This window comes from Micrasema longulum, unplaced genomic scaffold, assembly GCF_059751315.1.
Source record: "Micrasema longulum isolate JH-2025_06_02 unplaced genomic scaffold, ASM5975131v1 h1tg000278l, whole genome shotgun sequence".
Taxonomy (NCBI): Eukaryota; Metazoa; Arthropoda; class Insecta; order Trichoptera; family Brachycentridae; genus Micrasema; species Micrasema longulum.
In genome coordinates, this window is record NW_028277482.1 from 571,064 (window position 1) to 596,872 (window position 25,809).

Here is a 25,809-nt window from a genome sequence, read left to right on the forward strand (position 1 = left end):
GCAAAACTAGACATTTTCTTTATTATTCAAATATAACTTTATTTTTTGTCATATCTGCCTACCAATATTTTTTACAACATTGCGAAACCCGTAACACTTTTTTTGTTTACCTTATTATGGTAATAAAATAGAAGAATGTTGCCAGTATTTTATTTTACCTCTTCGAATTGTTCCGCTGCTTCTGCTGTGATGCAAATGGTCGCCAAAGCTCTCAACGAAAGTGCTTTAATTGAACTCTTGGCAGTTTCAATTATGACTGTCAACAGCGCTCTGGGGACCCCGCACTCTACGAACGGCAGATCCGTGATGAACTTCATGGCGTCTCCTTCCATTCCCGACATGTCGAAGCTCATGTCGGCTTCGGGTGACATCAGCGCTCCGAGATGGCCGAGGGAAGTCAATGTTGACTTTAGTATCATGTCTGACGGAGGGTCTTCTAACATGGTAACTAATGTCTGAAAAAAAAGAATCAATATTTATAAAAAATAATATTTTAATCACAGAGCTTATGGCAATGTAAAAAACCGTAAAATTACTGTTCTTTGAGTCCGCAACACTAACCACGGGACCACAACCCGATCCAATTGATCTTATATATTAAATTAATATGTTTATAGGCGGATAAATTATCGAGTTAGGAGTGTGCAATAGAATCAGAACCCTTGATGAGTGTTTTCCACTCGATCACCACTCTCAGGTAAAAATCCCGAGAAAAGAAATCTAGCAAAGATAATTCCGCCTCATAGTGTGGTGGTTGGGGCATTCGCCTACCGTGCTTGAGGTCCCAGGTCCCGGGTCCCGTTTCTACACTGACACCTGAAGCGTAAAACTGATCACCTTACCTTCATGTAATGGATAATGGAGATGCGCAGAATTTGATATCAATAACATATCTTTAACTTCCTTTAAAAATGAAATTTCCAAAAATAATTCAAGTTATGATGTTGCGCTTTGAATCCGCAGCCTATATTATGCAGGTTATGTGCAGTTCTGTATGTAGGCACATTATAAATGTACACTGTATGGTCAACTATAGTTGTATTATATATTACAATGTGCAACTGTGTGACCAATATTCAAAAGTAGATATATTTTTAATATTATGTATTACATTTACATTTTTAGTAACATTGTAAGTTTTGTATGATTAGTTATTTTATGTTATGTATAATTTTTATGTGACAACATTTATAATAACAATATTATGTAGAACCCTCTAATTGGACTTTATGATGTGTATTTATAATATAATTGAATCTTATATATTTATAAATGTCTGTTTGCGCTCCAATGAAATAAAATAAAAATAAAAATTGGTGTACCAATACAGTGCCCTATGTACTACCAGGTGCGAATAGAGGAGAGGTATGATGATGCTATATATATTTTTTAAAAATAGAAATTACTTCTTGACCAAAATAATTCAATTTTACATTGTCTCACAGATTCAAACCATGGATGTATAAAAAATATATCAATACCACCATAATAAATAATAAAGACCCCTTCCTCTTTTTTTTTATTTATATGTTCAGACAATGGCCAAGAAAGGATTTAGTAACATGATTATCGCTAAACTGTGTATTAAATCTGTACCTTAAAGCTGAAACGCTGGGAGTCATTTTTTACGTTATGAATGTCATTTTGTTCATTGGGCCGCGATTATGAACGACTATCTTCATCGGTAAATACTGAGACGGTATAAACTAATATCGATATTTATGTACGAAAGTGTGCATATTTGTATGAAAATTCAAAATTTCGTTGGTAACTGGTAATTGAACATGTTTAGAAAAAAAAAATTTGAATAATATTCTATTTTTCCTACAGAAAACTTTATTTTACTTTGTAGATAAAATTAAAGATAAATTTTAACTTCCATCAGAATACGTACGCTGATTCTATTAACGCTAAAAACATTGGAGTCCTCTGGTATACCACTACCTACTGAAATAGCTTGTTCTAAAACACCGGTAGACCAGTAATACTTAAGAGCTGAATACCCTGATGTCCATTTACATGCTTTCGTCTGTTAACTCAAACAAAATTCGAAGGCGCAAAAGCACGGAAGTCCATCATACGGCATTTAAACACTTACAAAAAACTTTTGTAAATTTATTTAAACGGTAATAATTTGACTTTAGTAACTTATCTACATATCTATTATCTTTCTATAGACTGAATTTGTTGTGTTTTTTTGCTATCAATTGAGTTTTATAAGTTCAAAATCGAGAAAAATTGACAATTTAAATTATGTCAAAGCAAATAAAACATATTAAAAAAGCAGTTGATGCTGGTACTATGATTTTCGCAATTACCCTCCTGGGGTGATAGCACCTAGAATAGTCTGAACCACTCTCATGGCACGAAAAAACTGTTTTTCTTGTGTATTTTGTATGTAAATACACGAGATAACACGGCCGCTAGAGTGATTGGAATACCAGCCCTGGTAATTGAGACATCAGTTCTTTGCATTCGTTATTAAACGTATCAGATGAAACACATTGTCACCGAAATAATGCACAGGAAGGCGTATATTTTCCTACCAATATTGCTTTGAAATCAACGATATTACGATTAAAGTAAGTAATTTTAAAATTCTCAAAATGAAAGATAGCTTCTTTCATTCGGCAATATCTAAAAAGATTAACAATTAAGGTGGTATTGTCGCGACTCTACAATACTATTTATATTGAAGTTTGAGGAGGAATTAGGGCGCAGGCCGGGCGGTTAGAACAAAAAACATTGAAGTCCCATAGTTATTTTAACAGTCCACATTTTAAATGTTTTTTTTTCTTATTTTTCGTAAATATCCTTATCAAAACCATATTAACCCAAAAAAACAGCAATAAATTGGTTTTTACTTCGAGAGATACGTTTGAAACTGTTTTACAACTTCGAACCGCTTACCTGAATAATTTACCAAATGCGACTTACAGCATTTCAGCTTTAAGGTACAGATATTATGTGATAATAACCATCTCTACTTACCCTCATTTGTTGAACCAACACAGCTCTCGCCGTTTCAATGAAAATATCAAGCAAAGTCTTCAAATTCCTCTGTAAGACATTTAGCTCCGGATTCGTTTCATTCAGCTCTATTTTCACATCTTCACTCACATCAATGACCTTTTGAATATTGTGTTCCAAAGCGTTTGTTATTTTATTCCACCTATCCGGACTTTCTCTGGGAGGTTTTATTTTCAGTGTAATACTGTGGGCGAGAATGAACTCGTTGATATTTGCAATCATTACATTTACATCACTGTGACACTGTTTGACAAATTGTATGTTCGCAGTTTGAAGGTCCCTAAAAAGAACAACATTTGAACATCACAAATTTTAAACACGGAATCAACTAAAATTATGGTGTTAGTAAGAATCTACTAGATTCAAAAATGTATTCACATTTCAATTGATAGGGTGATAAAAGGGTATGTCTGTCATTTTAAAAACTGCACAGGACAATAATTCCTTCTGTCGCGTAACAAAAAGTGTGAAAAGAACAAATTAACCTCATATTTTAACCCGATATATCCTTTTGTCATATGAAAGAGCATCAGATTTTAGCATGTTTCGGTGTAAAAATGTGTGTTTTGGAAAAAGTGATATATCCTCGATATCGGGAGTTTCATTAAAGAATGCGAAGGAGTTTGTCTACATTGGAAGTAGTAAGATCACCAGGGATTATTGGTTAAAGAACGAGGTTAACAGCCTTATGCATCAGGTAAGTCTTTCGTTTAACAGAAAATCTTTTTTTTTTTAATCAAATAATTTAGACCTGAAACTACACAAGCTTCTTGTACATTAAAACATTCCATACGTATGTCAAGACCTATCATAGAAATGTAAGGCTGCGAGACATGGTGCCTATCCAAAAGAGACAAAAAGTGACTAGAGGCTTTCGAGATGTGATCCTATAGAACAATCCTGGAAATTCCCTGGAGAATACGCATCATGAATAACGAGGTTCTTAGTAGAATCGAAAGAGGAAGGTACCCACTTAAAACCATCTCCGTAACAAACTTAGGGGGGTCCCCTTACTGAGAATACCTCAGGGATTTATGTAAAGATATTTATTTATTACATAATATAAATTTTACATTAGTGAGCTTATTGCTAAATGGCAATTTCTTCCAACCAACCAGCTACAGGTCATATGAAGACCTAAAGAGGGCCGCAAAGGACATATCTGAGTGGTAGAGGAGATGCAAAGCTTTGCTGCAAACCAATCCAAAAGGATTGAAACCAGAGAAAGAGAGATACCATTTTGCCATCACACTACCAAATTCCTCTTTTAAATTAAATGTAGTTAATATTTTGTGCTTATTTCTAAATTTTAGCACATATCAATCATGTTTTACTTTATAAATATTAAGTATTTAACGGACAATTGAACAAAATACTCACGTACAAAAATTATGTAATAATGAAACCAATCAACTATGGAAGCACGTTTTTTTCTATTATAATGAGAAGTTTAAATATAATAATAATATTAAAAGTTTAATTAAATTTTTATATAATCATAAAACATTTTTGATTAATTGAAATATTATGGTATTATTGCAAACATTATAATCAAATTTTTATCAAAGATTTTACCTCACAACTTGTTTAAATTGATGAGCGATGATCTGTCCATGTGTTTGCACTTTCCTAATATTCCCAGTAATGGTAGCGGAACTGTTAGCTACTTTGGTGTCAATTTCCACTCCGATAGCCTTACTTTGCAGTGTTGTCATACACTCCGGCTCATACAACCCAATCAGGTCACACAGCCAATGTTGTACTGAGGCGGGTTGGCCATCGCCAATCTTCTCTAGAGGAGAAAATGGCGCATCACTGTTTGATGTGCTGTTTAAGATCTCCCTTGAAGTTGCTTTGGCAGATCTAAAACAATAAAGGTTCAATCAAATATTCTCGTATTTTCAATTACAATTATAATACTGATAATGGTTTATTAACAAAAATTTCAATTTATTTGTCTACTACATACATACTTAAGTAATGGATTTCTCTGGATTTTGTCTAGTCTGCCTAACTAGGTACAACCTGTTTTAAGGCAGACATTTTTATGCAAAAATAAACAATAACACTACTACCTACTAGTTAATTTATTATAGTTCATAACTTCACGTTACTCTTTTTTCTATTTCCATAACATCATTATACAATATACAAAAATAGATGTACGAGTATCTGTGTACTTTATAAAGAGTAAAAGAGGTTTTCTTTCTTTAAAAGAAAATCAATCTTGATTTTAAAAACCAAAAACCTTTAGTCATTTCTTTTAATATCTTGATAGTTGCATGGCAAAAAGATACAGTATCTATCAAACTGCTCACGACACGCAAATAATTCCTTCTATCTCAGATTCTTAAGGGTGAAAGGAGCAGATGAACCCAATATTTTAACAGCCATTTTGAAAGAAGATTTAGAGAGATAATATTCTTTTGTCATATGAAAGAACTTCAGATTTAAGCATGTTTTATGTAAAAATGAATGTTTTAGAATACTGTCAGATATTTCCTTTTGTCATCACACTACCGATCCAGAATAATAAAAAACCAAATGTTAAACCAATATTATGTATCTTTTTTGGGTGATACCGTGTATGTTGGATTTGATCCGACGTTTCGGCTACCATTGCAGGAGCCATCTTCAGGGAAAACTGTGTGTTTTATAGAGAAATGTATGTGTTTATGTACTAGTAATTTGTACCGTGTCACAGTCAGCAATGTACCTATTGCTGACTGTGACACTGCTGACTGTGACATTTCAGAAATGTACCTACTGCTGACTGTGACACGGTACAAATTACTAGTACATAAACACATACATTTCTCTATAAAACACACAGTTTTCCCTGAAGATGGCTCCTGCAATGGTAGCCAAAACGTCGGATCAAATCCAACATACACGGTATCACCCAAAAAAGATACATAATATTGATAACAGTGACCGTGAAAACCTTCGCACCTATTTAAATGTTAAACCTCTCACAAAAATGAAGCCACTGCGGACATACATTGACTTTCTGAAGACCTTAGTTATATAAATATATATATTTTTAAATTAGGAATTCTAAGACCTAGACCCGTGAAAAATAACTGTTTTACAATATATATATATATATACGAGAATACGAGTATACTAGGAAAGAAAGCTTTGTTTAAAAAGCAATAAATAACCAAAACATAAGAAGAAGAAAACGAAAAAAACATTAAACCTCAGGATCGATTCTTTTGCGACTATTTCATATTGGATTTTCTGATTTTAAAAGAAAGTAAATATGCCAAACAAATTTATATCAATATTGGTACTTACTCGTTAAAATTGGTGAGTAAGTTGACAGGCTTGATTTTACTGTTTTGTCTACCCGGAGTATTGGCTGGTGGCCTCATATAATCCAAAGACATGAAAGACTTAGGAGTAGAGGTACAAGCGGCATTCAATTCTTGCTCACAGAAATGAATATCTTCATTCGAAACTTCCCTTTGTAAAAGAAAACCATTTCCATTTTTACAGTCTAAAATTCCATTGCGCAGAGAAGCGGTTCTTTTAAAATTTTGATGAATTCTGCTTTCTTCTAGATCCTGGAATTGTATTGGTGGAGTTATTTTTCTCGTACTTCCTGGAGTTTTGAGAATTCCTTTAGGACTTTTGGTAGCACTGGCGATGCTTGTGTTCAAACGATTTTCATCTACACTTCGTTCATCGTATGTTTCAATAAAGCTTTCTCGTTTCATGTCTATTATTACCCAGTCGTTTTCAGAGTGTTTCGGTAAACCGAGCGATGGAACTCGATCTATTTCATCAGAGCTTTTGGTGATGTCATAAATTGTTTTGATTGATTCGTTCCTTTTAGGCAGGAAATTAAAGAAGCTCTTGTTGATTTTTGGTGATGTTTTTATCTTGGTTGCTTTATGTTGTATCTTTTGTTTTGTTCGCGATACATTTTTCTTTGGTGTTTTTAAATTAAGGCTATCTGTGATTTTTCTAGACGAGAATGGTTTTACTCCAACTTCGTCAGAAGCATTTTTTTGTATCTGCTCTGTGGTTTCTTGCTGTTTCATAACTTCTATGTAACCCAACGAGTGCGAACCTTCATCTAAAATCTGTTCGTCGATAGTTTGCTTCGCATAGTGAAATGATCTATTTATTCCTTGGCGCTGAAAATATTGCGTAGACATTTTAAAATCGTATTCATCATTTGTATTAAATTCGTTGTTTGGAATATTTGGGTCTGTTTTGGACTTTGACAAAATACCTGGGGTTTTGTCTTTCGAAACAAAATGTACCGGAGGATGATAGTTGATCCTAGTTACTGGTGATCGCATTCTTGGTTGGTTGTTTACGGCAATTTGGTGAGAAGGCGAAACCTGAATATATTCAATATTACTATTATTTCCATTGGGTAAATTATCATTCTCATTACCATTGCATATTTTTCCGCCTTGTTTATTAAATGTGTCAAGTAGATTTTTCTTAGTTTGACATTTTTCAAAAACAATATTGTTATTGTTAATATTTTTATGGGGCGTAACCACAACTTTGACAGCATTATTCCTAAAATGCCCATCATCTTGTTGGACGGTATCGAAGGATGCATGTCCAATATCACAATGTGCTTCCAAATAATCCTTTAAATCTTTTGGCGTTTTGATTATACTTCTGATTGGTGTACCTGTTTGATATTTGCTCATTCCAGATTTGGGGGTTTGTAAATAGTTAAGAACATTATTGCTTAGATCTTTTTTGGCTGGAGTGTGGTTTTCATCTTGTTTGCAGCAATGATTTTGGTTTAGATCTGCGTTTTCTGGTGTTTCTTCGTTTTTCTTTGGTTTGGAGTTGTTTTGTTGCATCGGCGGTGAGCTGTCTGAATCTGAAAACCCAGAGTCTTGGCTTTTGTGGCTTCCCGGGCTATTCTGACGTGGAGACCAGACATTGATGGCGGGGAGAGGAGGAGATTCATCAAGCTCTGGGATTCCATTCTCGAGTGGAGCCCAGTGAGGTAGCTGAGGTTCCCAATCATCAGCAGGCCTATTGACCTGTTGGAATCTTCTGTTCTCCCAGTTAGAGGCCTGCGCAACTGGGCTGCCAATATTGGGAGGAGAATCTCCCCACCAGACCTTACTTCTAGTCCTCTGAAAGTTTGACATTTTCTGTAACAAAAAAGAAAGTTTGATTAGTTTAAGTTAAGTAAGGGCCGGTTGCATGTAAAAAAGTTAACATAAAATTAAGAATATTTTCAGCACTTTTAAATGTTTGTAAACAAGGCCGCATTGTACACCTTAAAGAGTTATCAAGATTGGCACAATTGGATGTTGCTACAGAAATGGAACACATTTTTGAGAAGGGAATATGGGAGTCAAGGAAATATTTTTATGTTTTGCCTAGGCAAGAAGGCTTTCTAGAAAGTTGAATGATTCAGCCAGATGAATTTCACTCACGTCAATAAAGGTTTCAGCTCTTTTACTTCACAAAAGTCAACAAATGGAAGAGTTTAGGAAATGTGGTTGTTTAAAGATAGGTAGGCAGAATGGTGAATGTTGCACTGTATAAAGTGATCAGTGATCACTTGCCAGCTAATGACAAGTCATAATCCCTGTAAATGTTTTTCTTCTGTCGTTATGAGTATCAATTTTATTAAATTTACTTAACGACAAAACGGATTACATTTTTAAAATTCACACATTCCCCCATTTCAAGAAATCAACAAGCCATAAGCAGAGAAAACTTTAGATAGACAAAACTTATAGAAAACAGAAACGCAAAAGTTTTTGTACTAAGAAAAATCCCTTAAAATTGCCTACAAATAGGCACAATTACTTTTCAACGTGTTTTTATTAAATACAGAGAGATATTATGGAAATCTAGACACCTAACGGCAATAAAATAATAGTTTATATAAAAGCTTAATGTTACGAACTCATAAAACAGGGGTTATTAAATATTTAAATGGACTGTACCTATATCTATTTCACATGCATCGCTTTAGATTAGATATTATTTTTCGTCATTATAAAAACACTTATAGTATCTGTCCATATCTTTTGTTAGCTGCCTATAAAAGTATCTATATAAAAAGTAAGTGATGACTCTTCGTAATTACATATTACGTTCGCTGAAAAAGTGCTCACGCTGAGAAAATCCGCTATACAATATATTTTATGATTATAGAAAATCTTAGAGTTTTTTCATAATTTAAAATAACGGCGAAGCGAATTTTAAAAACATGAAAATCGTAATCATCAAAAATAGTTGACAGGAATTAGGTATGATAGGATGGGAAAACGTTTTAATTTTTTTCGGATTATTTATGTAAAAAAGGTAATCGATTTCTTTTAAATACCACAGCGCCAGTACAAGTAGCGATGGAAATTGGCGTTATTTTTTTCGATTTCGATAGCGTGCTAATATAAATAACCCTACGTGATAAACGCTACTGCTAAATGTAGGATTCTTTTCCAAAACCTTAGAGTATTTACATATATACATATATATACTCTAAGTCCAAAACCGACTTATTCTAAATTTGAGTTTTATTACTGATTGATTTTTTTGTTTCAAGAAAATATCAGAAATTTTAACAAAAATAGAACGTTTACAAATAAACCAAAATTATAGACCAATTGGTTGCCCAATTTCAACAAATGCCTAAGTCTATTTTTGCAGTTCTGAGATATTTCAAGTTTAATAGTTTATTTTGTTTCTGAAATTTTAAATGACAGAATTTCGAAAAATTGAAAATACGGATTGTAACGTTATTATTCTTTTTTATTTTACGATTTTTTTATTTTTTTTTACATGTTTAGTTACAAAATTATTGCTTGTAAAAAAGTGGACTTAAGCCTAAGGTCAGGACTTTAAATTTTCTAAAAGTATTTAAAGGACTAAGGGATTTTTCTCAGGGAAAAAACTCTTGGAATATGAGATTTTTAGGATTTGAAATTGAAATAATATGTTTAAATCAATTTTTAAATACAAAGTTCGATATAGGCATTCTTTATTGAAAAATTAATTAGGTTAATGTATAGTTCACAAAATGCTCTACACGGCAGTGTTGCCAACTCAAAACCGATAAAATTGAACTTGGGCATTTTTTTAAATCGGGCATCCAATTTTAATTTTATACATATTACTTAATTCAAAGCAAAAAAAAGAAAGAAAAAGCGAACTTGTGTAAAGTCACTCCGTATCACTCCACTTGTAAAAAGAAAAAAAAACAATAGTAATGAAATAACCAATATGAAAAAAAAATGTTTCACTCAGTCTTGAAAAACCTTTTTGCCAACAGATCCACGCGGAATGACCTCAAATTAGCTTTCCTTTGTTCTTTTTTAAAATAAAATAAAATAAATATATTATGAAAGTACACATACAAAAAATAGATTCATATCGTATTTTTTATTTTTATTTTATTGTAGACAGTTTGAAGTGAGAATTATGTGGATACAGTTAAGTGGGTTAGATAAGTATTTTTAGTTCCAAAAAAAAAACAAATTAAACTGGTCCACCTAATGCACCAAAAAATGTCTGAAAAAACCCTTTTTTTTGTTTTGATTTATTCTAAACCTGACTTTTTTTCAAAACTATATTTTTCTATACACTCAACGTCAGAGCGCTTCGACGAAAATTGAATATTGCAAAATGTTTAACGTTCCTAAATATAAACGACGTGATATAAAACTCGATTTTCCGGATTGTGGAAAAAGTCAACTTTAGAAAGTATTGTTGATAGATAAGTGAAAATTTGCCTTTAAAATGTTTTTTTTCATGTAGACCTAGCCAGGAATTGAACCCGGATCCTTAAACATGGTTGGCGAACGTGCCAACCTCAGGCGGACGAATCACAATTCGATTTTTTTTTGAGATTTTTACCTGAGAGTAGCCATCGAGTCGAAAATGCTCGTCCAGGGTTCTGGTCATAGAAATAGAAATGTGTCTAAACACACATAATTGTATTCTTCATACGCCCGGACACGCAACTACCTCACTTTCGTTCTTTTTTAACAGGCTGTACTTGAAATTTTTCCATTTTACTCAAACAGTATTTTTATGAGAAGTTTTACAAGAAAAAATATTCTCAAATTTATATTAGCAATATTAGTTGATGAAAATTTTTTTTTCTTCAAAAAATCATCATGCTATTGCTAATATAATATCTAGTACTAACAAAGGAGCAGTTTTGAACTTTATAGACATGTAACTTTTCACGGTATGTAAATATCATGACAAATTATTTTAGCGGCACAATGATTTTGCTTTGCGCCATTTTTAACAGTCATGTTTCGATAATGAGAAAGTGAAAAAAACGAAATGCTATCAGCTGTTTTTATGAGTTTTGAAATTGAATCAATAATATAGCGGATTATATTCTAACTGGAATCTAGATTGAAATTACTAAATGGTCATGGCCAATTTATGAAGCGCTGTTTTTATGATACATCGTCTCAAGGGCGCTGTAGAATTCAGTTTACACTTTACACATTTTTCATAGCCTTTAGATACAGATTGGCGTCTAAAAATTTCGCGAATTAACTCAAAAATATATAAAATACAATGGATTATCAAAATTAATATAACTAGAATCGACACTTAGAATGGCACTGATGCCTATGTACTTGCTACGACTTGTAAGGGCTAAGGGCACGTGTTAAAAGAATATTCGTAGAAGAGCGGTTTGATGAATAGGTATTTCAATATTGTTTTCATGACACTCTCTTGCAGACGCCTTCCCGAATACTGTACGAAAACGACAACTGCAGTCCGCGTCGGAATAATCATGCCTAATTAAAATCGACCAAATCGTGGACTCGTTTTCCCGTTTTCCGCACCCCAAAAAACTGAGCCGATTTCGATTTTTTTTATAGAAAAAGTATCCGAACAAAATTTTCTATGTCAACGCGTTTTGCTTTTTTCAAAAATAGTTATCGTATTTGTATGACGTACGTCCGAAAATGGCAGATAAAACTTTTTCATGTTAACGCTTTAAGGAGTTTTAGATGGTCTTAGGAAGAAAAAAAAAACAAGCCATAGGGACACGCCAATAGGGGATGTCTAGAGTATGTAAAAATTCTCGCTTTCGAGCCATACGCCAGGGAAAAAATACGGGTATACGTTTGAATGAAGTAAAGTCAGGTAACTTAAGGCATTATAAAGCATTTAGAAAAAGAGTAAATAATAATTATATTCAAAGAAAATAAAACATAATTATATAAGATATTTACAAATAAACATATATAACTATGTGCTTTCCGTGTCCGGGTTGAACAAGAATACAGTTATGTGTGTGAAATAGAACCAGAACCCTGGAAGAGGATTTTCGATTCTCAGGTAAAAATCCTGAAAAAGAAAATTTACTAGAAAAAAGTCCGCCTCGTAGCGTGGTGGTTGGTGCGTTCGCCTTCCATGTTTAAGGTCTTAGGTTCGTTTCCTGGGAGGGTCGACCTAAATTATTTAATGATAAGGTGGTTTTCACTGTAATATTTTATTGTCCCAAAATGTAAGACGGATCGAAACTCCTTACCCAGCTGTAACCGATGACCGAAATACACTGCATTACATATTACAACAAAGATGGAGATCATTTAAGATAAGATAATATGGAAGTCTAGGCATTTACAGGGCTTATGACCTGTCATTTTTTTTTTGTTTTTTTACAATATACATAAAAGGTAAAAAAGAATTTTAAAAAAGGATAATTACATGGCAATGAAATACATATTAATAGTAAAAATAGTAAACAAAAAATCCCACAAAGGCATGGCCTGTTCGTGGGTATACAAGAAAATATTAATGAATTTTTGCTCCTATAATAAATAGACAGTTATCATATGTTTTTGTAACATAAGAAAGAGAAAATAAAATATTTTGTAAAAAATTATATGGTATTTTTTTTAGAGTAATTAAAAGGAAATAAAAAATATAAAAAAAACATAAAAATTTTCCTTATTTTTAAAGGACAACAAAATATATCATAGAAAAAAGAGTTCATATCTTTTGTTTGAATCCAGGATAGTGCGTGTTTTTTAAAAGAAGGAAAATTTTTAAAGTTTGGAATCAATGAAATGTTATCAGTAAAAAAAGAATTAAAAAATTTTGGGCCTATAAAATATGCATGTCTCTGTGCGAGCCTCGTTTTGCAATGAGGTATGTCTAAAACACGATTCCTTCTTTGACTTGATATATTTGAATTAATTGTAAATAAATTTTGGTTCTTAAATATATATTTTAAACATTGAAAACAATATATTTGTCTTATGTCTAAAAATTTAGCTTCTTGGAACAATTGGACTGGGAGAAAAGTGCGATTTTTGTGAAGCATTATTTTTAATATAAATTTTTGAACAGTTTAATATGGCTGATTTATATGGCCAATTTACACACTATGGAACATTAACCTTGTCTGAACATCCAGATTTATTCAATTCTTCTATTTGTTGATTTTTGTGAAGTTAAAAAGCTGAAACCTCTATCGATGATAATCTTAATAACTCCGCAGGGGGTGAAATCCAGTCTTTTTTTTTATTATTGGAAAATTTATTTATTAACCCTTATGGATTATTAAATCAATTTTACAAAAATAATATATGATTTTTTATTCATACTCTGTTGTTGATGCCCAAAAACTCCTGAATCTGTCAAATCAAATCATCGAAAGGGTCGAGAGTTTCAAATACCTGGGAGTATATGTTACGAAAAATGGCAGCTTTCAAAAACAACTGGGAGTGCGGCTAGGAACAGCAGGCGCCACATTCAACAGTATGAAGGCTGTCTGGAGATCGGATATTTACTCAATGAGAACCAAATTACAAAGCCTATATAACGCCTGCATAACACCTACTCTCCTCTATGGATACGAATCGTGGCACCTCAATAGGGCCCAAAAAAGAAAACTATTGAGTTTTGAGAATAGGTGTCTCAGAAGAATCTTGGGTGTGCGGTGGTTTGACTTTGTGTGGAATGAAGTAATAAGAGAACGGATCCAGCAAACTCCGGTAACAACTGTCATCAAGCGGAGGCGATATGGTTGGCTTGGCCATATACTGCGGATGCCTCCCAAAAGCCTCAACCATGCTTGCCTACTTTTCAAGGCGTCAGTTTCTCGACGTCGTGGACGTCCACTGCTGACTGTTCATCGGCAGTGCATGTCGGAACTACGGGACGCGAACCTGACTTGAGGAGACGCACGGGATCTGGCAGCCGACAGAGACGCCTGGAGGATTTTCATGGACACTATATGCTCCAACTAGGGAGCGGACATGGAATGATGATGATTGTATTTTTTACACCTTTTGAAAAGTTTGTCCGAGTCTTCGTCTACAAACATTTGTACACACTCAAAATACTGTTGATCAATACAATATTACGTACAGATAAGGGTTTGACGATGATGATGATATTTTAGGTATTTCTAATTCCTACACAATGTAAGTAGTAGCGATTGTTTGTCTCGCTTGTTTTCAGCCGAAATTATCATGTATTGGTAAAAGGCTAAATAAAGGGAAAAAATAAAATAGCATTCATTTGTTTGGCTTCTGAATAATAAGTACCTACCTCCATTATACACCCCCTTCATGTCGGTTAAGTAATACCTATTTAATTATGGTCACTGGGGTAGAAATCTTAAGCGCGTTAACGATTTAAAAAAAAAATAGAACAAAAATAAGCCGTGAGAATCACAAAAAGTGCATAGGCCAACGAACGATTATATGTTTTTTATGCAATGGCAATACTACGATTTTTCATGCAGACCGGGAAATTTTACGCATTGACAGCTCTGAATGAAATATGGCGGATATTTCAAAAGTTTTTTTTTTCTTTTTGTTATTTAATACACAAAGGGGCTCAGAATTAAGAATAGTCCAGACAGAGCGTAGAATCATGTTTGAATACATCGGACTGTGTCCAAAAATTCCCTTATTTTGCCCCTCTTTCCCCGCGCGCATGCGTGAAGTCGCCGCGTAATGTTACCAGATCGCGAAAAATACAGTCATAACACAAATGTAAGACAATCATATTTAAAAAAAACCATTTGTTAATTTCTCTAAAATCTTATTGTACACGCGGAAACATTGATTGACACAACAGAGTAGATAAGTAAAGGGTCATTTAATAAGAGTTATTGAATTAATGAACTTTGTACTTAAAAAATAAAACAAAATTTATTTTACATGAAACTGATATTTTTATGTCATGTTAAATAGAGGTCCAATATGCATTAGTTCTCTCATTAGATGAGCAAAGTATCGTAAAAAACTTGACTACCTTGGCAACATTAGCAAAATGTCAATTTTGTTTTCTTTGACAATCCGACAGATGGAACAATAATTTAATTTTTAAGTAATGCATTTACTACTTATACATGAAATGTGATCCCATCCTGTTTCTTTAAGATCCCAGCAGTTTTATATTTCTTCACTTTAAAACGGCACAACACAGCATAGTTAAATTAAAATCGGCAGTTGCGTACTGAGCGACGTCTAAAAATAAATTAATGGGTCAAAACGTAAAACTACTCCTTCAAGAGTAGTTAAGTCGCCTTCTGTTTCATGCGCGTATGCGGTTTCTGGACTATTATTAATTCTATGTCCCAAACATTGTCTGTGGACAGTTGTTCCATAGATAAAAAATGCTTTCTGTAGATTGATCATGGATTTTTTTTTCATTTGTTTTAAAAACATATGAATCCGCTTCAACAATGTAATACATAACTGACTATCATGTAAATATTGTTGTTAATCTCCCACAGCTTTCTCAGCACTAAGACGAATACAGATGTGTGTGAGATGAAATGTCTTTGTGTGAGTTTTCCCGATACTTATTAGCTGACAAAAAACGATAATTAATTAGTATTGTACACGCAGAAACTGAGTTTTTACAAGAAGCGAAATTGCTGCATAGAACACTCTCGATATGCGAGACCCGTGAACGGGAAACTTAACAAATTAAATAATACAATTATGCATTCCTGCACGCACTCACACCCACGTACAACTTCACTATTAATAAACCACTGATAGAATGTTTCGACGTAAGAACTCCTGAAACAATTGAAAAACGTTTTTTTATTATAATGGCGCTCGCGCCGCGCCGTACCTATTACAGATTATACTTATATCTTCAGCAGTTACATATTATTATTGATTAATTTAATAACGGCATTCAATGATTCCGTATTTAAACTATATTTTAAGGATGCCAAACATATTTCGTTGTAATTTAGATTAATTATTAAAGTAATTCAAAAGAAACCCTCAACATTCAATACGGAAAGTCTATTAAAATATTTAAGGTTCATACAGTAGACACACTTATATAAAAAAGAAAAAAGAAAAAAATTTGAGATGAATAAGTCACTCAGATACCAACATAATATTAGAATTCCTAAATTCCACACAAGTCATGGTCAAAATAGCTTTGTCTTCAAAGGTGTAAAAAATCATAATAATCTTCCCAATGAACTAAAAACTATTAAAAATAATATATCAATAAATAAATTTAAAGTTAATCTAAAGAAATTTTTTGAACACGTGTAAAAACTACATTAAATTTTAATTAGTAAGAATATATTATTGTTTTATGTTTTTTCTTTATGTATCCTATGTTTTTATTTTTTTCTCATGTACTCGTATTTAAAACTATATAAACTCTTATAATAAACAATAAACTTTTTCGGAGAGTTACAGTGATAACATTTACTAGATGTTTAAAAGTTAATTTGTATAGAATTATATAAAAACATGTGCCTTTTATGAAATTTATTAATAAAAAAAAATATATAAAAAATTTAAAAAATTAAAACAATCAAGTTTGTTCGTGAAAATTCTTGGTGGAAAGATAGTTCATTTTAATTTATTGTGGAGATAAAAGACGAGTGATACTTAAATCCACAAATTTAGAATAAACTTCGTACAGAAAACATTTTTTTTGTTTCAGTGTCGAAACACAGCGTTTATTGGCAAAAATATTACTTACAATTTACTTGAAATACAAAAAAATAAATGCCAACATAAAAATTTACGATAATGTTCCTAGCATCTTCACTTGTACAAAAATACCTGTTCTGAATCTACTAATAGGTATAGAATATAATAAAAATAATATAATTATGTGATAATAAAAGAAATTATAATAATTAAAAAAAAGAAATTTAATAACACTAATAACGAAATTCATAAGCAACTAAACAATCTTATTTTGAACTTTGATTTTTGTATAAATACATTATTTTTTATGATAAAGATATGTCTTGAAGATGAAGCGAAAGCGATGAAACCGGTCACTGTTTATACTAAATTTGTAGATTTAAATATCACTTGTCTTTTATTTTTATAAGCAAGTAATTTAAATAATTCGTTGAGTTGTATTTGAAGTTTTTTAATAGTTTATTTATTTATTTCAATCTTATTACTTTGAATAGGTACTTTGGCGGATTTATTGATAAAAACAATATCTTCCAGCCAACCAAAAACAGGCTGGTCAAAAGAAGAGTTGGTCAAAAATTTGTATTAAAAAAACATAAATAGATAAGTAAAAAATCATCATAATTTCCTTTTCGCACCGAGTGGTGCATATGGCACTGCATTGGTACACTAATCGCAGCGTATCTTGATCATCTTTTTTTTGTTACATGAAGATAAGATGATTAATCTTACGCTTCAGGTCCAGAGACTATGAAATATGATAATGTGAAATACCCTTTTAAATAAATATTTCATATCAACCATGTCGAGAATCGAACCCGAGACCTCTTGCATGGTAGGCAAACGCGCTGAACATTATAGCACGAGGCCGACATAAAAAATACATACGTTAAAAAACCAAATTAATTAAAAATAACAGCTGTATTTCAATTGGGAGATCAGGCTTGCAATTTTGACTTTAAAAAAGACAAGTATCTACATTATGTTATAAATATTAAAAGATAATGAATGTGGAATCGGGTAATGAGTTTGGAAAGAGGGAGAAAGAGGAACGAAGGAGTGAGAAAGGAATGAAATTAATTATATAAAAAAACAATAAAATGAAGGGAGGTCAGGGTTCTAAGTTTACGGGTAGTTTATTTGAATTTGAGACAGATCTATGCAAGTGTTATCTTAAGATTACTAATTGTAAATCAAAGCCAAGTTTAGGTACCCACATACATAAATGTCGACATATACTACGCGTGAGAGCATACGTAGTTTAAAAAATCCGTTAGATCTAACAATGGTGAGACTTTTCCCCCTCTTTTCGCCATAAACCACCCCATAGGCAGATGTTTCTCAGTCACATAAAATACACCACGCCGCTACCCCTTGATTTGCCATTATTTCGGTACCTACCTTCACAGTACTAGTTATTCTCGAACAAACATTATCTACATACTTGTATTGTGTTTTGCAATTCGTTATTTGTGAGAATTTAATAAATAAAAAATCATGTCAATGGCTGAATCGAGCAGAGCTAATTTCACCAAATAATTACTATTAAATTATTACTAAATTACTAAGTAGGCAAAATTGTTCCAAAAAATAAAAACATTAAATTGGCACAAAGTTAGAGCAAAATCAACTATTGTTATTTTATTTTTTAATTTATTCATACATATATATATACTCGCGTTACAAAAAATAATAACGTGTCCCTAACTCTATGAAGCTAAGAGCCCTGGGCTGGTATTCCGAACGCGTTTACAGCGCGCTATAATGCGTATTTAGTACGTAAAAACGCGCTATACCGCGCTATAATTTCGTTTAGAATACCAGCCCTGTGTTGAGTTGGGATACAATATAATGGAAAGTGGAAGCATGCGTATTATTAAAGAATACTAAAAATAAAAATTGTAACACAAGCATAAATTTGAATTACATCTGGACAACACGCTTAATTGTATATAAATCTATGCAATATCTCGCAACAGTCTCCTGTAAAAGTCTCTTCCCTTAGACAAAATCCAAACTTGTATACTTCTCCTGAAAATAGCTTTCAGTTTGGAGAACTTAATATATTTATCCAGGACATTGAAGAAAAGAAGCATTGACAAAAGGACATCAACACAAGATCTGAACTATTTATTTAGTGCTTGTTATTTTCAAAATAGTGTTGGTTATATCATGCAGTGCCATTATCTTGAAAGCGAAAATCCTTTTCAAAGTTATTATTTCATGCTGTCTATTATGTTGCTCATCGTCATCAGCAGTATTCCCAAATGGTGCATAGAGCACTGCGTTGGTACTGCAATCGTAAACCTGAGACTATGCAAACCAAGGGCTCAAAAGATGTAAGTCATGTTGGGATATTAATTAATTGAACAGCGCTCTTTTAATTATTACTAAAATACCACTAGGTATAAATTAAATATCTATTTTTTTATTAACACTATTGTAATTGGACTCCAATATTACAATTTTGTTAATTTTTTTTCCAATATACATAATTATCAATGCGTTTAGTATGTATTTTGGTTTTTATGTCAAGGTTTTCACTATCTTAAGTGCCTTCAAAGTGTTCCCATTTAAATTACACACGCAGGTAAAATTTAGCTCTGAACACAAGTGATGTCTTGGGTAGGTGTATTAAAAATATACAATTATAAAAACACATGTCTTCGTATGAACTTTATCTTCAATATTCTGATGACTGTATTGGATCAAAAATACTTCAGACTTTTGGCTAATAAAAACGTACCAACGCCTACGTTGCGTCATCATCTTATAAAACGTTCTGATTTTTACATAATTTTTACTCAGATTCTGCAAGATCATACAAATAACGTTTGACAAATTTGAAAACAGTCACCGTGAAACTTTATATTCTCGTAATGATGTAGATTTATTAAGACTAAGTATAAAAAATAAATTAAATGATAAGGCAACATAAAAAACATAACGAAAGAAAAAACTGAACAAAAGTTTTTTTTTTTAAATTCTAACGTAATCTTAAATTTATTTTAAACGTAATTTTTTAAATGATAAAATAAAAATTTGAATTAAAAACCGATTGCAACTTAAATCTACTTATTAATGGTAAAGGTATTTATGCAGATCTACCAATGAACAAAATGACTCGCCTACGGTCTGTAATAAATGCTGCAGCGAGACTTATTTTCGAAATCTCTAAGTTCAGTCATATCACTCCACTACTTCGGGATTTACACTGGCTAAGTTTTCCACAGAGGGTGGAATACAAACTCTGTTGGCTTATGTATAAATCACTGCACAACTCTGCTCCGGATCTAAGGGAACAATGCATTCCAGATAAACAAGCTGACAGGCGTCTTACGCTTAGATCAGCTACGTCTACGGCGAGAGAAAAAGTTATTATACCTCTACGCAAACAGCGCACCGAATTCAGTGAACGCCCATTTGCGGTCGCAGGCCCTATGGCATGGAATGCTCTCCCAGCAGATGTGCGAGTGCGAAGTGATGTTTCGAAAAAAACTTAAAATCCACTTGTTCTTTAAATCATTTGAATAAATCCGGAGCATGTGATAACAAAATAAATTGTTTTATTAAAATTAGAAATTTAAACGCTTAAATTAAATTTATTTGTCCATAGATTTACTATGTCAAACGCCCTTAAGGTATTATATTACGAAATAATAATAATAATTTTGATAGACCAACCTGTTATCCATATTTTTTTATTTTATAAATTACAATGAACTTCCAAATGAGCTGTGAGTAATATAATATACGCAAATCAACTTATAAACCTTAGATAATAAAACGCGGGAGTCCACTTTTTGCCGTTTTGAAGGTTAAAATGCAGAAATTATCTCAATAAGATATTTTATACGTAAATAAAACAAGTCCAGTTTCATTGTAAAAATGCTTTTTTAAGTTGAAATAAAAATCTTAACGCCACTTGTTTTCATGCGAAAAACATCAGTAGTCCCTGATACACTATTTTTAAAAGTTTTTGACAGGTTGAAATCATCTGATTTGGTTAAAAAGTCATGATGTTTTGGAAATTGCACAATAACCAAATCTTGTTTCCTGAACATTTTGTTCAATGTGACTCGGTGGTTTATCTTTTAAGGTACAGATATAAGTGTACATACAAAAAATAAGCATAGTTTAAAACCCGCATACGTGCATCAAACAGAAGGCGACTAACCTACTCTTAAAGGAGTAATTTTACGTTTTGACCCATTAGTTTCTTTGTAGGCGTCGTACAATACGCAACTCCTGATTTGAAGTCAACTATGCAACTATTGCGTCGTTTTAAAGTGCAGAAATACTGCTGGGATCTTAAAGAAATAGGATGGGATCCCATTTTACGTGTAAGTAGCAAATGCATGTGTAAGTAACAAATTCATTGCTTAAAAAATCAATTATTTTTCCATCTCTGTCAAATTGTCAAAGAAAACAAAATGGACATTTTGTTAGTGTTGCCAGGGTAGTCAAATTTTTTACGCCTATTTACTCAGCATATATTATTTAACATGTCATAAAAATATTATTTGTTTCATTTTTTAAGTTTAAAGTTCATTATTTCAGTTACTCTTATAAAATTACCCTGTCCTTATCTACTCTGTCGTGTCAATCATTTTTTCCGCGTGTACAATAAAATGATAGAGAACTTAAAAAATAATTATTATCTTACATTTGTGTTATGATTATATTTTTCGCGATCTGGCAACATTACGCGGCGACTTCACGCATGCGTGCGGCGAAAGTGAGGCAAAGTGGGGGGATTTTTGGACATAGTCCGATTTATTCAAATATGATTCTACGCTTTTTCTGGACAATTCTTAATTCTATGTGTATATATAAAACAACAAAATTGACATTAGAAAAAAAGTACAATAAATGTACAATATTGTTTTAATAAGAATTTACAAATGTAATATTGTGTTGTAAGTATTATATTTGACTGTGGTGAGTCAAAGAACGAAATAAATTCAATAAAAATGTACTTTATGAGTAGTAAACAAAACATTGTAATCTTTTTCTTAATTATGTTAAAAAAATAAATATGTTTTCGTATTAAATGGATTAAGATGAATACGAGTTTATTACAGCGAAAGCCGTTGTACGAGTTTTTCATTAAAAAAAGATTCGCAGTAAATCTTTCAGTTTCTAAGTCATAGATAATTTTGAAATAAGACATATTATTCGCGCTAAAGAATGACAGCGATTTCCCGGGAAAATAAATAGAGAAATGGCAGGAAAAGAACTATCGTCAAGATGGCGGGTTACACATGTTCATAATATCTAATTAAGCATTTTATAATTGGATGGTAAAAACGTACATATTTGTCTTTACGTTTTTGAAATATAAATCTTTATCTAGAAATTTTATACCTACGAGTACAAACAAGAGACCTATTCTCTATATATAGATATTATATCATTCTTCTGTAGGTACCTGTGTATGTCAGTACACGGCTGGACCTGGAAAAAAAATTGTGTGTGTTTGAGTGGGTCCCTGGATGGTTTAGATTTACATTAATTGAACCCGGACAAGATATTACACTCTTATTTTATTTTGCTTTGGGCAACAGTAAATCACAAAATGTCGAAACGAGAAGGTTGAAATGAGAAGGTCGAAAAAAGAAAAAGATCTCAATCTTAATATTTGAATCAAATACGCATTTTTTTAAAAACAATAAATTAAACAATTGTTTCGCCTTGTTAAGGCATTTTCAAACGAATGTATTCGTATGATGAAGAAAGGTGTACGTCTCTAAACCGGTAGATATGGAAAAGTCGGTTAATACACAAGTATTTACTAACATGAAATAAAATGTTTGACCTCAAAGTCAATGCTTCAAGTATTAATGAGTTTTTATATTCTGTTATTTCTTGTCAAAATGTAAAAATTGGACTACGTTCGTTGATTAATGAAGAAATGTTTTAATTTGTGATATTTGAAAAGGAAAACAGTTATCGTTCATAATTCATTACCGTTTCGGCTGTCATTACTAACTGAGTTTTATAACTAGCTGTCAATTATATTATGGACTCAGCAATTTGATTTCCTGTCCTTAAGTTCACGACTGGATAACTGTCATTCGAAATACTTAACTGTCCTCTCACAACATGATTATTATCCACCAAGCATAGTTAAGCGTTCACGGGCACAGCTTAGCGTGGATAGAAACGCGTAGCATAATAAAAATCACGAACAGTCAACTATGTCAACTTTTGTTCCTTACTCGTCATCATGTCAAAAAAATGGACTTCATGTAAATTCAACAAAAACCCAAATTGCACTTGTTGGTAGTAAAAAATGTTTTCAAAATTGATTTTCCCACTCTTCCTCTTTTCAAAATAGATGGCGCAGAAATTCCATTCATGACTTCAGTCAAAAACTTAGGTATTGTCATTGTTAACGGCGGCCTCCGTGGTGTAGTGGTCAAGACGCTTGACTCACGCACGGTAGGTTCCGGGTTCGATTCCCGGTGAAAACACAAAAAAACAAATGTCATTTTTCTCAAGCCGAGTGTTCTGTGATGTAATTCACCACTGTAATTGGGCCTTCTGGCCTGTTGTGGTGCAAAAAAACAGTTACAGTAAACAGTGGCGAAAAGGCGGACTGTTAATGAAAAACAAATTTCATTAAATTTTGTGATAGGGAAATATTTGAAGAAAGGATAGGAACATGGAATGGATACTTACCTTTAATATGATCTGAATGTTCTTCAATTTCGGGCACTGAATGACAAAATAAACTTTTGAATGTAACAATGTTTTCAACGACGCGCGACGATTCTAATCACTTTTTATGTGAAGTCAAAAATGTTTTTTTGGTTTTTGTTTAAAATCCGAATCTTCTAATTTTGAATTTCTTCTATCTTGATTTAAGGTAGGTACCATAAGGATGGGTCAAAGGAAGGATGGGAACGAAAGGTAATCGGCCAGGAATAGTATCGATAAATGCTGTTATTTACTTAACAATCATACATAAGCATTCAGGGTGGCACGCTCAGGTTAACGAAGTTAGTCTACAACTGTATAGCATCTTATGTCAATCAGTCGCTCCGTTGAGACGTGAAGGAAACACAAAAAAGCAAGCAAACACACATTAGCATTTATAATATTAGTATGGATTACGTTCGTATGATTCATTTCAGAGTCAAATTATCATATCTAGATTTTATCAATATTACAGGAATTTATAGAAGAGATTCTACTTTAGTAGCATTCAAAGCAGAAGGTGTTACACCTAGAATAGCTGTTTATTTAGTGACTAAAGCAGTAAAAATTTAAACAGGTGTAGTTTATATTATCAGGCAGAGATAGCGAATTATTTCGTAACCGGTAAAGTAACAAACTAAAAAGTCTTTACATTTCTACCAACCAAACCGTTATTTTATATTGAAATATCATGTTAATTTTACAAATGTTTTTTAATGCCTATTTACACATTACTTTAACTAAGTTTAACCTAAGTATGGACAAAAACAGAATAAAAATTATGATATTCCACAGAAGCCCGAATATAAGGCGATACTTTTTTCTAAAAACGTTTTTCTGAAAAAAGCATTCGCGGTTTAAGAAGTGATTTTTTAAACTTGCAAAATATTTTTTGGGAATATCTATTATTCTTTAGGTTAGCAACTCAAAACTAACCACGTTCTTTTACCTATCACCATGCTATATGTATTTTTTATTTTATTTCTACATGTATTTTAAAATATTTTAATTGTATTTGAGTTTATATTATAATCCAACACAAGAGTTTGCTTCTTTTTTGTTGTGGTATTTTCTTAGGTTTTTTATGTATTTTTCGCCTTAATATATACCAATTAAGTCATAATTGTACTTAAAAAACATATTAAATACGTTAAATATATTTTGCTCATATTTGAAAGGTTGGAAAATTCTCAAGCAACAGAAAAATACAGGAATCAATAAAAACATATTGTACTTGCCTAGTTCTTCGCGTATGATTCGCTAAATAAAACATTGTTTTTTCGTGTCATGTTTCTATATAATGCCAGCCAACCTACCTGACTAGTTTTAAAAATACAATATTCTATAAGGGTTGGTCTTGATTTTTACATTCACGTTTTGCACCCTTCTATAAACGTAAGAATGGGCATACAAGTGAACATAAGATCGACCAATCCTGAGCATCCTAAAATAATTTTCAACCAATGAAAACTATCAACCTAAAATATGTCTATTCTGGGGTTCCATTCTGAATTATTTGAATAATGTTTAACAAATATAAATATGTAGGTAAAAAAGTACCAAACATGCGTTGTGCCTAAATGATATTTTCGTTTGATTTCTTTCATTTATGAGGACACAAAATTATTTTTAAATTACTTAGTTTCGGGTCTGATAAAATTCTAAAATATCTAGTTTTATACGTTATACCTACATAAAATATTTTGTTTTTTTTTATATTTGTGTTAAAAAATGATAATTATGTAACAAATGTGTCATAAAGATTGTTCAATAAACTTCCGAAAACCTTTATTTACAAAGAATATTTCAAATGAAAACAATTATTTTTTTTGTTCGTGTGTTAAAAAAATATGTCCCACCGAAGTCTCTTATGTAGTATGTAACTAAAATAAAATGTGACAATATAATTTATAAACAGTTCCACAGCACTACATACAAAATGTATACACGAGATCCAAAAATATTATTGTACATCTATTTACATAATATACAAATATGTTTTTAAAACATCTAAACTATTTTTTAGTGTTATCAGCGTTTTCTATGGTTGTAAGTACAATCATATAAACTAATCAATTATTCTTATTATAAATATAGTACATATTTTTAGTTTTGAAAGAAACAAACCATCATGCCGTTTCTCCCTAAGGGTTGGCAGAGAGGATAGAACGCC

General features: G+C 32.0%; 1 protein-coding gene across 3 annotated transcripts in view; it reads right to left on the reverse strand.

The window, feature by feature from the left end:
• The window catches only part of insc (spindle orientation adaptor protein inscuteable), a 99,909-nt gene that overhangs the window by 5,623 nt on the left and 68,477 nt on the right, over positions 1-25,809 (reverse strand). Inside the window, exons 3-6 of one of the 3 annotated variants that reach the window (XM_088224298.1) lie at positions 6,331-8,168; positions 4,606-4,893; positions 2,992-3,310; positions 159-455 (exon numbers count right to left, since the gene is read on the reverse strand). In XM_088224298.1, coding sequence (XP_088080424.1) covers positions 159-455; positions 2,992-3,310; positions 4,606-4,893; positions 6,331-8,165 — 2,739 coding nt within the window. In that variant the 5' untranslated portion in view covers positions 8,166-8,168. Of the gene's footprint in view, positions 1-158; positions 456-2,786; positions 3,311-4,605; positions 4,894-6,330; positions 8,175-25,809 lie in introns of those variants that run through there. The other 2 variants (XM_088224299.1, XM_088224300.1) reach the window with 2 other exon arrangements.